The sequence below is a fragment of the Propithecus coquereli genome, unplaced genomic scaffold (assembly GCF_000956105.1).
Source record: "Propithecus coquereli isolate 6110/MARCELLA unplaced genomic scaffold, Pcoq_1.0 Scaffold6, whole genome shotgun sequence".
NCBI lineage: Eukaryota > Metazoa > Chordata > Mammalia > Primates > Indriidae > Propithecus > Propithecus coquereli.
Window position 1 is genome coordinate 11,963,250 of NW_012151951.1, and position 14,950 is coordinate 11,978,199.

Below are 14,950 nucleotides of genomic sequence, written 5' to 3' on the forward strand. Positions count from 1 at the left end.
AAATATGCTGAAAGAGTGAAAGGAAACCATGGACAAAGAACTGAAGGAAACCGGGAAAAAGATGTCTGAGCAAACAGGGACTATCAATAAAGAGACAGAAATTATAAAAAGAAACCAAATACAAATTTAGGAGCTGAAAAGTATGATAGCTGAAATAAAAAATTTACTACCGGGGTTCAACAACAGATTGAACAGACAGTAGAATCAGTGAACTGGAAGATAGATCAATTGAAATTATCCAATTTGAGAAGCAGAAAGAAAAAAGAATGAAGAAAAATGAATAGAGTCTCAAAGACCTGTGGGACACCATCAAGTGTACCAACAGATGCATGAGAGTCCCAGAAGGAGAGGAGAGAAGGGAGCAAAAAGGAATGATGGCTGAAAACTTACCAAACTGGATGAAAGGCATGGATGTATATACATACAAGAAACTCAACACACTCCAAGTAGGATAAACTCCTAGAGATGCACACTGAGACACATTATAATGGTGGCTACCATTTATTGAGTAGTTACTACTACTACTATTAATGCTACTGTTATTGTTACACAGTGAAGCAGGGCAAGTGTTATCCCACAGCCTTCAGCTAGTCAATTAAGGTCAGGCTGACTCAGGCATTGTGGTTAAGAGGGAGAGCATAGTCTTTGGAGCAGGTCTGTATTCCTGCTCTGCCTTTTACTAGCTCTGTGATTGAAGTCAGTAACATAACTTCTCTGAGCCTCAATCTTCTTATCTTTGAAAACATAAATAAATACTCAGGCAACTTTCAGCGTAGTGCATTTTTTTGAGGATTAAATGTAGGATTTCACACGTGGCACACATGGAAGCACCCAACGGTGTCAGCACATAGAAGGTCCTTAGCTTTGTGAGGGAATCGTGGGGTGGGGATTCACTGGGGCAGAGATCTTTGGTTTGCTCAAGAGCCCAGAACAGTATCTGGCATGTAGTAGGTGCTCCATACCCATTGTTGACAAATGAACCTGAAGCAGTAGGGGGTAGCCATTATCTAGATCGGAAAGTGTTGTCTGTATGGATCACACTGTGGCAAAATTCTTTCTATGTTTTTTCTGAGGAGAGAGGGTGGAAATGTTAACAAAAGCAGGAAGTTTTGTAGTACAAAACCCAGGGTATTTCTTATGGTACTTCAATATCAACAGTAATGAAGCATAAAGTAAATGCTGATAAAATGGGCATTCGTGGGCTTTTCCTCATTCCATAAAATTGCTCAGAATTTTGGGAGAACCTCTTGTTGCTCCTCCCTCAGACTGGTGTGAATCAACCTATGGGGCAGCATCTCTGAAGAGGTTAGGAGCATGCCACGTTTCTGAGCTCTTAAATTAGGTGGATAATCATGGATGGGAAAATGGGTTGTTCAGTTCATTCTAGTTTTTTTTAATGCTAGAAAAAAAATCATAGCTGACCTATCTCTTTGGCAGTTACTCAACTAAGCCAAATATACATGAATAAGCAGGCTGAGTATTTGCATAGGAGGCTTTCCTCAGTTACAAGAGGGAGTGAGGAGGAATATCATCAAGGTGTTCTAAGGAGGAGAGGGAAGAACAGAGTCAGAACTCTGGGAAGGCACACAATTTTGGGGATCAGAAAAGGATGTCGGCATCCTGGAATTTAGCATAATTATTAAAAGAAAACTTTGTTGCCTATTACAAGCTTATTACTGGGAATACCATGCTTTATTTTGGTTTTATATTATATTATAAATACTATAAATACTTTGCCCATTTCTTAGTGGAAATTACTATCAGGGGGCAAATGACCAGTTTGCATTTGAGGGAAATGAAAATTGAGATCATTTTACCCTGAGGTCTGGCCTTGAAAACATACACACACTCACTTTCCATTCATTTTTTGATATCCACATTAATGAATACAATTAGATAATATTCTCTATATTTTCACTTAATCACTCATTAAAGACATATTTGAATTTAACACAGTCACTATTCTTGTTTGAACTATAATTTATTTGGTATAACATAGAAAAAATGCCTTTATAACATAATTTTTCCTACCATTGGCTGCTCAAACGTGGTACATTCCTATTCTCTTGCCCTTCAAAACCTACTGGTGTGGATAAAATGGGAAGCTGCCAGTAGCCTCAGGGCTATTTCTCCTTGCTCCTTTCCTTGTCGAGTCACATGAGTCTCAGAAATTATGTGTAACCTCAGTGGGTTTGGTCAGAATCTGAGATCATCTTGAAAGCAAGGAAGGATTCGACCCACAGAAACTCAGGGGTACAGAGGAATCATTTGGCAATAAAAGTTTTGATTGACTGTGGAATTGGCTATCAGCATGTTAAGCTGATAGGCAGAACTGTAGGTTGCTATATGCAGGCCAGGTCTAAATATTTACAGAAAGCATAATTTGTGTCCTGAAAGATACAGTTGAACATCTGCGTGACCCAAGCCCACCAGTGAGTGCCCCCTGGTCTCTGTTCTGGTCTGAAGCAGTGGCAGTTGAGTTGCACGTTTGGGAATGTAGAGCCGTCATTCACACACATTTCCAAGCACCAGCTTGGAAGTGAACGTAGGAGGATGCCATGGAGGCAGGAACAATTGTTTCACTAGTTTCCTTTTAGAAGAGAAGTTTGCTGATGAGAAAAGCGAGCAGGATAGAAATGGCATCTATGATAGGTCTGTTGGTGGCTCTGTGGGCCAAGCTTCTGGTTGTGGGTAGGGTTGAGGCTGTGGTCGGCTTGGTTGTGGAAATCTTGGAGGTCACAGTTACAGGAATCTTGGAGGTCGAGGTTGTAAAAATCTTGGAGGTCAAGGTTGTGGTTGTCACTGGAAAATAACCAATGGCATCAGAATTTCTGCTGGGGGGTAGGTGGGCACTCAGAAAGGAGGCTAATCTGATGGGATACTGGAGCCAGATTCATGAATAAAACTCAGTGATTCTCGAGTGCCAAGTGCGTGCAGGAGAGGGGGAATGCTAGAGGGTACAGGTGGTAAATAACAAAAATAAAGAAGAAACACTCTCTGCCCTTAAGGTCTGCACAGTCTTATGAGGTGAAGGGGAGACCTACTGAATTTATACAACCGTTGAATTTATTGTTGGGGTGGGTAGTCTTCCCTCAAATGTCTTTATGTCCTTAATATTATATTAGGTTAATCAGTGCAAATAGGATCCAGAATGGCACAATTTTATTTTCTTCTTGCTAATTTCGAGTGCTTGTGAGAATTAGATACTATCCAGACCAAGACTGCCGTCCCTCCTTTAAAGGTAGTGGAAAGATGCCCTGTTTAACACATGGACTGCCACACTAGAAAAAAAATTTTTTCCATGGAGCCGTGGTGTTTTATTACGAAAACAGAATAAAAACTTTGAAAACAAAATGATCCTTTCTAATTTAATGAAAAAATTGTTATTTTCTTTTATTGTTTTCTGCGTATGAGTTATATGCATCTCACGTGGCGCTAGAATCAATTTTTACACTGCACGCCACTTAAGTTGTATGTGGCTCACAACATACTTATTGAATTTGTTTCAGAGAATTAAGTCTTCATATGCTTCACGAGGCCTCGGGCTCAAAACTAGTGTGAGTTAAATACAACCCCCACGGCAGTTAATGTGTTAAAACACTGACTCTTTCTTTTTTTTCTAAGACATTGGTTATTTTTACATGTGGGGTTCAGATCACATGTTGGTTCTCTGAGGTTATCTTACAGAGAAGCAGAGAAAGCCAGGCCTGTAGTCCAGGGGGCTTGTCTGATCCTGGACAAACGAGCTTGGCAGGGATAACGCCAAGGGTCTGAGTGGACCCCAGAGGAGTGTATAAGGAAGAGGAAGAAGGGAACCGTCCAGTGATTTACTGAGGCTGGTGTAGTCCTCTGTCCGCCTGGAGGGAGCCTTCCAGTTCAGTGGCATTGTCTTATTTCATTAAGCATTTTCCCAGGACAGATGCTTCTCTGGCATCCCACCGAGCCAGAAAGTTGGCACACAACCACTTTCTTTTTTAAACTGGATTTTATTAACCTGGACCTAAGGGGTCCTGACAAAGAAACTACCTTTCTTTTTTTTCCTCTTAGCATTTACATAATTATTCATCTCAAAAATGTCCTTGAGGAAGAAAATAACATCTCAGTCTTCTTACAGAGGGGAAGCCACCAAGGAAACAGTTAAGACTTTCATATAATAGTTTCATTAGGCAAAATCACTTTAAAATTTGTTGTTGAAAATAATTCTTCCTTTTGAATACATTTTGTAGTTTATGACTGGCAAGAGAATGGGCACAATACTAGATGTTTTTCAGTGTTTGGGGGCTCATGAGGAAGACCTGTTATTGGGCACTGGGAGAGACTAATGTTTCTTGCTCTTGGTTGAATCTTGTATTTAAAAACTTCATTGAAAAAAGATTATTTTTATAGTTTTGATGTAAGTCCAAGAAAAGTGGGAAAAAAGTATAAGATATGGACTAGGAGGCCTTGTTTTGCCATTTACTTTCTGTGTGGCCTTAGGCAAGTTACCTGTTGTTCTCAACCTCATTTCTTGAATTTGTTACAGCTCCTTCGAGGGAGGTAAGAGAAAAGGAAGGGGGCAGAGATGGAGAAAGACAGAGGAGCCTCAGGAAGGTGTGAGGTTGGAGGCTGCAGCCTGTAAAAAACCAGTGGAAATTGCTGGCAGTAGTGGTGGTGGCCAAAGGCCACTTTAAAAACCAAGGAATGAAGGAAATTATTGAGATTTTTATGATATCAACCTTCTTTGTGCAACTCTCCACCCTCACCTCAATTTCCTTTAAAACTCTTTGATTAAAGTCTACCACATCCATGAAGGCCTTATGTGAGTGGGAATTCTTTGTGGAAATTGAGGAAGATGTTAATTTTCCTATCAGTGCCTATGTGGTATTGAAGAGAAACAGCCCCTATGGAAGCAGGAATTTGGAGCCACCAGTGACCATGAGAATATAAGGCCCCTGGGAATTTGCAGAAATCCTGGGGAGGGCTTATGTTTTCCACAGGGCATGGGGTAATAGGTTGGGCAAATCTTAGGTAGGTCTCTAGGTGCTGGGAGACTCAAATGATATCTGGGTAACACGTGATAAGAAGACCCTCTTTTCTAGGGCATCCACAAAGTAACTTTCCAGTCTGATAGAGTTCATTGCCAGATATGCAGATGGACTGCAGAGGAACTCACCTTTGCTGTTCAGTTTCAGAGAAGACAATGTGGCCGTGTTGTGGGGGAGGACAGTGAAGGCTCTGTGGAGGGCAAATCAATGAGAGAGAATGGTGAGAACCTCATGTGGAATTCACAAGTTCAGCTCACATTTCTGACTTCCTGGAGGATCCCAGCCCATTAATTCCTTTTGTGCTCACTTTCTCTATGGCATGATTATTAGATCATTAAATATCGATCTGCTTTACATTGTCTTGACTTAGATCCTCCATGACCTTAACCTCCAGATGACCTCTCCCATTACCCCACCCCTGCCAACTCCACCACTCTGAACTCCAACAGGCTGGTACATACCTTAGGTCTTTGTTCAACCCAGTCTCTCTGCCTGTAAAACCTGTCATGGTCACATCTGCCCATAAACTCAATGGTAACCTTCTCTATAAAGTCATTTCTCCCTATTGTCATTAACTCAGACAGATTTCCATCAGGGAGCCATGACCACCTACTGCTTTGACTTGCTGTGAGCCCCTCTCCCCATGGGAAGACAGGCTTCTTGAGGGCAGGTTCTGTTGTCAACAATGCCTGGCACATGATAGGTGCTTAATGTTGGTTAAATGACCTGTACAGCTTGGTCTGTTGTTACTAGATCAATGGATCCATTATTATACCAGTCCCTGGTTCATACACGCAACAAATAATTCATGAAAGGACACTACATGTCAATCACTGCGCTTGGGGCTGAGGGGGCAGTAGCTGAGCAAGACAGGCCTGGTTTTCACCCTTGTGGCACTTACAGTTTCTTCAGAGGGCCAGATTTTAAATGAATGATCAACTAATGAGTTAAGTAATTGATCACAGTTGTGATAAATGCTCTGATGAAGTAGAGGAGATCATGAGCGTGTATAACAAGGAGCTCTTACTTGATCTGGGAGTTCAGGGAATGCTTTCTCGAGGAAGTGATGTGTAAGCCCAGTAATTATCTCTGTATAGGCTTTGCCTCGCTAACCTCATTGTAAAGGCTTGCGGGCAGGGACCTCTTCACCATCCCTTTTGTGCCCTGCCCAGCACAGTACCCATCACTGTGGAGTTCCCCGCTTTCTGCGTCCCCCAGAATGTGTGGGGCTCCCCTCCCCTTGAGCTAGCCTTGCTGATCAAGGCCCTATGTGCACATGTGAACAAGCAGAGAGGCCAGCGTATTGTAGCAGGTGTGTGAGTGGGGAGTGGTCTGGAGGCCACATTGTCAGTGGAGTTGTGCTGTTTGTCTTGCAGATTGTCGCTGTTTCGTCTGTTACCTGTTGTTACATGGGGTGTGGAGGCTTTAATAAGGTGACATGAAGAGAAAGTCCTATCCCTAATAGCCCATGGCTGGCTTCTAAGCAACCGCTGTCATAGTGAGGCTGGATTGTGGCAGCTCCCTTTGGATTCTACTCTTACAACTCACTATGTGGGCATAACAGTACCTCCTCCAAAGATGGTTTGACAACATCATCACCATCATCATCAGCTTCCACAAAGACTTGGCTGTTCACAGTGGACACGGCCTGATGTTCAGACCTTCCCTTTCAGTACAAAATGGCAGTCTGAAAGCATAAGTACCTCCCAACATTTGGTTCCTAAAGTAAACCCAGCAACAAATCCCTATCTGAGAAAGTGAACACAAAAGGAATTAAAAGGTTGGGATCCTCCAGGAAGTCAGAAATGGGGGAGAGGGGGGAGGGAGGGCGGAAGGAAAGAAGGAAGAAGGGAAGGAGGAGAGACGGAGGGAGGAGGGAAGGGGAGGAATTTGCATTAAATTCTTGCAGCGTTCCGGGCACTGCTCCCCTAGTAGGGGAGGCAGAGAGGCTGTGAAAAGAGGAGATGGACAAGAGACCTCATCATTTCACGCCTGGGAAACGAAGGAGCAGGCTGTAGAGAAGCTATGAGATCTGGGATAAATGGGAGGAAAAAAAATCAGAGAACTGGGGGGAGAAATATTTCTAACAACCCTCCCATCACTGCCTCCTCAAATTAAGCTCAGGTTAGTGACCTAATGTAAGAATTATAGTTTTATTAACTGATTTTTTTTGTGTGTGTTGAGATCGACAGTGTCTTTCTGTTGACTGACCTTTGTTTTTAGGGAGGAAAAATATTTTGTGTTGAATTTTCTAGTTTCTTGAGAACTGCTTCAGAGTTCTAGCGACTTTGTGTCAAAGGTCCTTGTTTATTAGCACATGCATGGAAATTAATCGTGGGCTCCCTAATCCTTTCCTCAGATCAGAAAAGCACCATGAACAGCCTTACTAGCTGTTTATAGTTAAAGTATTATCTGAGCTCCCAGGTGGCCTCACCTCAGAATCTGTGTGTTAATTTTGTATGACACTAGGAAGCCGGTTTTATTACACAGTCATCACACTTTATGTTAGCTAGCTATTTCCAAAATGAGTCTATGCTTTATAAAATGATTCTCCAGTCTGAATATGGAGAATTTGAAACAAAAAGCGTGCTCAGTTATTTCTATGTGTGTTGAGCATAACTGGTATGTGCGTGTGGGGTGTAGTGTGTGATGTATGGTGTGTGTGCAGTGTGTGTGGTGTAGCGTGCGTTGTGTGTGAGGTGTGTGTCGTGTGGTTTTTGGGTGGTGTGTGTGTGCGGGCTCCTATAGACGAACGGTAGGGCAGAGAAGGCGGCGAGGCAGAAACGAAGAGCAGCTGCTGAATCCCCATGTCACATCTGGATAGTATTTTCAGACCTCCAAGGTCGGTGGAAAACTGTGTAAACCCAATATGACATTTTAAAAGCCCAAAGCGAAGTAAGATAGGTTCTTACTGTAGTTCGACTTCAGTTATGTTCTCAGATTTAGGAGCCACCCAATTTGCCTGGAGCAGCATGTCGTGTACGTTTTTCACGTAATACAGGGAGCCGCTGTTGCATTCCTTGTCTGCTCCTTGCCAGGAGCCCACCGTGCTGTTGTTCTTGTCCACTGCTCGCAGGATCACAGAGCTGACATTGTCATTCACCGGAACCCATACTAGGAGGAAAGGGTGAGGGAACAGTCAGCCATCTGTGCAGGGTGAGCCACGCTCGCTCACGGGATGAGGGGAGTGGGACCAAAATTAAGTGTGAATAAAGAAAATTACAAAGAGCATGTATATATAGTATGGTCCCATTTTTGTAAAAGAAGTTGAAAGTCTGGAAGGAAATACATGAAGATATTAACTGTGATGATTTCTTGGTAGTGGCATTACAGATGATTTTTACTTTGCTCCTAGTGCTTTTTTTGTGTTTTCCAAATTTCTACAGTGAAAGGTGGAAAAAAGAAAACCTCTACTCTGGCTCTGGTTTTGCTACATATTGGAATGAGATCCTGGGGGTGAATCTCTTTCTCTCTTTTCGGATGAGGGGGAAAGCCTGCTGGGCCTCTTCTCGGGGGGCGTGTGGGGACACGCTGACGCCTGTGAAAGGTCAGGTGGGCCGAGTGAGAGCGAAGCCCGTTTTGTGGCCCCAGAAACGCCGATCCTCTTGGTGTGTGTCGTTGGGGGTGTGGGAAGGGGTGACTGTGAGCCACGGGGCCCATCCTGGTACCTGTCGAGGAGCCCCGTGGGGTTCTCCTCCACTCAGCCATGCAGGGCCCATCCTAGCGCGCACTCGCAGGGGCCCTGGCGGACACTTGTTAATCCCACTTGTTAATTTCGGCCTTCCGAGGTGTAATGGGCAGGGTATTTAAAGAGAATATTTCAGCCTTTCCATTTCTGCCCTCAGAAGATCCCTTGCAAGTGAGTTCCTAATGCTAGGGTGGTGTTCTCTCCAGGGCCTTCTCAGCCACCTGAAATTGCTTCAAGCCTTCTTCACAAAGCAAAGAAAATTGAGCAGGTGACATAAAAGGGGTCAGACAGTCCTGGATCTGAATTCTGACCCTGACACTTAGGAGCAGGTCATTTCAACTCCGAGCTCTGGTTTCCTTCGTGTTCACCACTCACTCCACAAATATTTCTCGAATGCCTGCGTTGCACCTGGCCTGATTCTAGGTCTGGGCATAATGACGTTGTCCCTCCTTATCTGAGATCACGATGCCTATCTTGAAAGGTTCCTGGAAGGATTAAAGAGAAGAATGTGAAGATTCTAATACATGGTGGGTACTGGCCAAATTGCAACTGTTATTATATGACTGTTAGCACACTCCATTTCTCTGTTCTAATTGTTAGTTGTGCCGGTTGGCGTTGGCTGACACAGACCAACAGGCCCTGGCTTGCTCAGTGAGCACCTGACGTCTGTCCTAGATCTGTGGGTCAGGTGTGGAAGGTGAAGAATGATGGTGTCATCAGACAGTCATCAAGACTGTCAGCTCGGCGTGGATGTGGCCTTGCCTCTGTCCTTTCTTCTGCTTTTCCCCTTCCGCTCTAGTGTGAGTCCTTCTTTCTTCCCTCCTAGGCACCTGCGTCACCTGGATTTCTGGTTAGGCTCTTCTCCCTTCAGGTGGCCTTGCAACATGCTGCGGCCAGACCAGACTTCCTCCACAACACATCCATCAGAGCGCACTCCTGGCCAAACCTTCAAAGGATCCTTCCTTCCAGAGCATCTTAACATGTCTGCTCTTCTATTTCTGCCTCTGGTCTGTTGATGACAGTCCCAGCACGTGGCTTTTAGGACCTGACAGACCTAGCCTCACCCTGTTGTCTGTATTCCCACTCCAGGGGCAGCCGGGCTTCGCCCTGTTGTGCAGATACACCTGGCCCACACCTGCCCCTGCTCTGGAATCCTTCCTTCCCTCTCGTCATGAGTACCGTCCCCACTTCCACTCCAAGGTCCTGTTTATCTCCCACCTCCCGATGAATTTAGCCCTCTTTTCCTCTCATTCCTGAAACATTGACGGTTTTTACTGTAGAGCTGAGCACTTAATTATATTCTGACCTGTGCTATGCTCTGTGGTTTCATCTGTGTCAGTATTTGGCCAGCCCAGTGTCGAGCACTAAATAACTACTCAGATCGATTTAAAAAGTCATGCATCCGATGTTGTATGGTGCCCTTAAAGCTGAAAGTTCAGGAAGAAAGGCAGGCAAATTATGTCCCTGTTGCCCGGAGAAATAAAAAAAGGAAATGGTGCTTGCCCAGCACAGTCTTGATGTATATGTCACTGTGTTAAGGGTTTCTTTCACTGATGTCAAAAAGCCCCAGGCAACCTGCTCTAAGATATTGCTTGAGCTGCAGTTGTCTCCTGGGACCTGCCAAGCTATTTATACCACGGTTTACCAATATTGACATAACCCTAAAGTTTAAAAGAATCTCCAATCCAAGATGAGGAAAAGCTGTTGGCTTGGGTGGGTGTGTACTCAGGGTTCCCAGAAGTCACGAGTTCTGGCAAGGACACTCTGCAAGGCAGTCGTGGAGCCTGCTGTGTAACTGTAGATGTGGAACCTGGCAGCCCCATGGGCGTAGGATTTTGACCCTCAACTTAAATCATACGTATAGTAAGTCATTTTACCATGGAGCTTTCGCAGCACGTTTCTGTACTAAGATGGAATCTGATGAAGTTTTGGGGGTGCATGGCATACGCAGGCATTCAAGGACTCTTAGTTCTTTTCCTCCTTCCCCTTCGCCTGGTTCCACCTAACCCCCCTGTAACTGCTGAGATTGCTCCTCTGCACTTTCAGAAGGCTCCCGTGTCTCCTCCTCCAGCATCTTGACATGATTGATTTCTCCAAGATCAGACGAGCTCAGGCATGTTCAGGGTGGAGTGGCCATAGACTGATTTCTCTTTCTTCCTTTGCAATAGCAAAATTTTTCACCTCAAGACATGTAATCTTGTATCAGGTGCTTGGAATCTCTTTTGCCTCTGACCCCACCAGGTCCTGCCACAGGTCACACAGATGTCTACTAGGTGCTCATCTTGAATTACAAGATTATCCTCCCTGCCCTGTCAAGACAATATCCACTGGCCGAGGGAGTGGGACATAGCCCTGTCACAACTGAAGCACTTAGCGGCAGCCTCCATAAAAAGTTAGAACAAAAGACAAGCCGGGATGAGTGTGCGAAGGCATGCTGTGGCTGTCCACCTGCTGAAGTCTGGAATCTAGACCATGAATGTGGATTTCACCCTGCTGGTCCCTGCAAGATTTGGTTAGACTTTAAGAGAGGCAGGATAGGCCAGGTGCGGTGGCTCACGCCTGTAATCCTAGCACTCTGGGAGGCCGAAGTGGTAGGATCATTCAAGGTCAGGAGTTCGAGACCAGCCTGAGCAAGAGCAAGACCCCATCTCTACTAAAAAATAGAAAGAAATTAGCTGGACAACTAAAAAATATATACAAAAAATTAGGCGGGCATGGTGGCGCATGCCTGTAGTCCCAGCTACTTGGGAGGCTGAGGCAGTAGGATCACTTGTGCCCAGGAGTTTGAGGTTACTGTGCGCTAGGCTAACGCCATGGCACTCTATCCTGGGCAACAGAACGAGACTCTGTCTCAAAAAAAAAAAAAAAAAAAAAGAGAGGCAGGATAACACAGTTGATGGGAAGGGAGATTCTGAAGTTGGGCAGTCTGTTTGGACGAAGCTGAACACATTTTGGCTGTTATTTAGATTCAAATATTAGCTATGTTGCTTATTGGTGACCTTGGGTACATTTTTAACTTCTTTATGCTTCAGTTCTCATCTGTAAAATGGGGACGATAATAGCGTTTACCCCTAAAACATACCCAGCACATGGAAGTGTCAGCTCCCCATACTATAATGGACAAGGTGTGTAGTGTAGGGTCTCTGAAGCTAGAATGCTGGTTCATCTCCCAGCTCCACTATTTTAAGTAGCTCTGTGACCTGAGTAAATCCCTTAGCATCTCTGCCTCTGTTTTCTCATTTACAAAATGGGAATGATAATGGGAATAATAGATCATTATTACATGTAAAGCACCATATTTAATGTTGTTATTATGAAACTCGTTAGAAAGCATATTCTTTGTCTTGTAGGCTTGGCTGATCCAAAAAAGGATATTTATAAAAATACTTACTAGACACCTCTAAGAAAAGCACTGGGTTAAGAATGAAGAGACTAAGATTTGAGAGCTGGTTCTGCCACTTACTAGCAGTGAAAACCTGAAAAGGTCATTTGACTTCTCTTGGCTTCAGGCTCCTCATATATAAAGTGGGATAGCAACACTCTCCCTGCGTGGCTCACTAGATCTCCCACCCAGGGACTAAATGCAGACGGTACCCCCTGGAGTTGTGCCGTATATGAGCATCCACAGTGGCATTGTTCTGTCGAACACACGTGAGACGACTGTGTACTGTGGTGCTTTGTTAATCTGGGTGTCAGGACTTTAGGACCCCTGAGGCTCAGGTTCACAGGGGACATGCAGAAACAGTCCCCCCAGTCTACTCTCTCACGTAGTCTTATTCATTTTCTTTCTCCCCCCATCTCGCATCTGTTTTAAAAAACATGTTTTGCGTAATCCAGAGTAGGGGTAGAGGGACAAAGGACAGCAGAGAGAATGGTGGCTTCCACTCACCTGTGTAGATTGTGTTGCTTTCATAGGTGTCCGAATTAGCCCTGATGCCTGGGCTGGTGGTGGTGAAGACCTCATCAAAGACCACGCAGTTGTCACTGTGATTTGTAGGGGTGGCCGCAGAAAACTTCAGTCCAAGGCACAGAAGCAGCCCCAGTGGCAGTGGCATGGGATGGAGGCCTGCCATGGTCCTGATCTGTTTGTAAAGTGCTGAGCCTGGAACTGGGCAGGACTGATAACTCACTCCTGTTTATAGGCCGGAGCTTCTGGGTGAGGTCATACATGCAAATCTTCCGCCCCTCCTGAAAATACACTGGCTTCTGAAATTTGGCCCAAGGTATCACCGGGAATGAATCACCAGTCACCATTACCTGTGACCCATGATCTTTTACCAATTCCAGTTTTGCTCAAGAAGGGGAATGTACTCATTATGGTTTTATTTTGCGTCTCATTCATCTCAGCATCTGTTATTGAGAAGGGGTAAATACCAGCAAAATGGAATTCAGAGTTGTGTAATCATCATATGCCTCGTCCGTCTAGAAGCACTGTTCTTCTTCCTGCAGGGAACTCAGGCACAAAACCCTCTTTTCTTGGAATATTACATATACTCTAGTATCGCTCCTTAATTGAATAAGTCTCCAATCCCCAGTTCTCTTCGTGACTAGCACAGAACTAGAAAGACTGTGCTTCTGGATTTATATTTATTTTTTTGGAAAGAAACAGCTTAGGTTTACCTTGCTCCTGACACATTCCTCCATAGCACCATAGAACAAGGAAACTACTAAAAAAAATCAGAAAATATGTTTTTTCATATTCTCCTCTCTGAATGTTATGATTTACTCACTGAAAGAGAAAAGGAAAGAAGTATGTTAGCTTGTGAATAGAAAGAAAACAAAAAAGTGTAGAATAGAATCAAGGTAATATTTTTAAATGTTCTTTTAAGAGAAGCACTTACAGAATGGTGGAGTAAAGACCTCTGGAAATCTACTCCTTTGTAAAAGTAATGAAAACACTAGCAAAAATGGTGAAAATCAACTTTTTCAGGCTGGGCATGGTGGCTCATGCCTGTAATCCCAGCACTTTGGGAGGCTGAGGCAGGAGGATCACTTGAGCCCAGAAGTTTGAGACCAGCCTGGGCAACATAGCAAGACCCTGTCTCTATAAAAAGTAAAAAACAATTAGCTGGGTGTGGTGGTGCGTGCCTGTCGTCCCAACTACTCAAGAGGCTGACACAGGAGGATTGCTTGAGCCCAGGATTTCAGGGTTGCAGTGAGCTATGACCATGCCACTGTATTCCAGCCTTGGTGACAAAGGAAGACCCTATCTCAAAAAAAAAAAAAAAAAAACTTTTTCAAGAGCTTTGGAAATTAACCAAATGCTTACAACAATCTGGGAGCATTTATTTAAGAAAAATGATTGAATATCATTAAGAACAGTGAGCACTGTTGCATTTTAAATTGCCCTAATCTAACCCCCCTCACCCCACCTCCATGGTAGCCTTGAAAACCAACAACTCTGCAACTATGGTTCACTGTGAAGATCAGCAAACTGGCAGCCAATGGAAGGGAACAGAATGGATTTGGAGCTTTCCAAAAAGACTCATCCCTAGAGAATTGTCATATGTGACCTGTTTGGTAGTTGCCTATAAATCACTATTCTCAGGGATTTTCTTTATTTGACCTGACTGAGAACTTTTTCTGCGCAAACAGCCATATTGCCAGGGTGTTTGTCAAAAATAATCAGTGGAAAATTTTTAAACATTGCAGCATCCTGAGGCAGTGATTCTAGTTGGGGACAGCAAGAGGCTGAGTAAAAAATATTTTAAACCTCCCCAAAACACTGGGGAATGGATGTCTATGAGGGCTTTGAAAAGTTTGGACAAATCCCTGGGACTCTAGAAAGCCATGTACATGTGCAAGGCTGTGCACATGCCCAGGAAAGATCCGAGAAATTCCCAATCCCTCACCTCTGGCTACCTTGGGGCTCTGCACAAGCAGGAAGTGAAGGCTAAGGCAGAGTTGTAAACTGCCTGTATGACCACTGAAGGCAGACTCCAAAACACGCATAAAGAATTGCTTGGAAAAGATTCGGAGACACACTGGTTCAAGACATTTAAATAAATATTTATTCATTAGCTGCCTACGGAGCTAACTGAGCAGAGACTTTGATGGTCAGACCTCATAAAAAATACAGACTTTGCAGAATTAATTCATGAAAGTCATGAACCAAACAAGCAGTAGCAGCAGCAACAAAAAACAATAACAACAAATAACAACAAACCCAAGGAGGGGAAGGGATTCTGGTGTCCAAAGTTGCCACATCATATATATTTTCTTTTTTTTTTTTTTTTTT

At 44.0% G+C, this 14,950-nt stretch overlaps 1 protein-coding gene across 1 annotated transcript; it reads right to left on the minus strand.

The window, feature by feature from the left end:
• Window positions 1-2,377: 2,377 nt before the first annotated feature.
• On the minus strand, window positions 2,378-12,785 carry PLET1 (placenta expressed transcript 1). Its single transcript, XM_012659143.1, has 4 exons — window positions 12,602-12,785; window positions 7,937-8,138; window positions 5,153-5,214; window positions 2,378-2,802 (listed from the first exon to the last, which is right to left on the minus strand). The coding sequence occupies exons 1-4, from the start codon at window positions 12,783-12,785 to the stop codon at window positions 2,594-2,596; spliced, it is 657 nt and encodes a 218-aa protein (XP_012514597.1). The 3' UTR covers window positions 2,378-2,593.
• Between the last annotated feature and the right edge of the window lie 2,165 nt (window positions 12,786-14,950).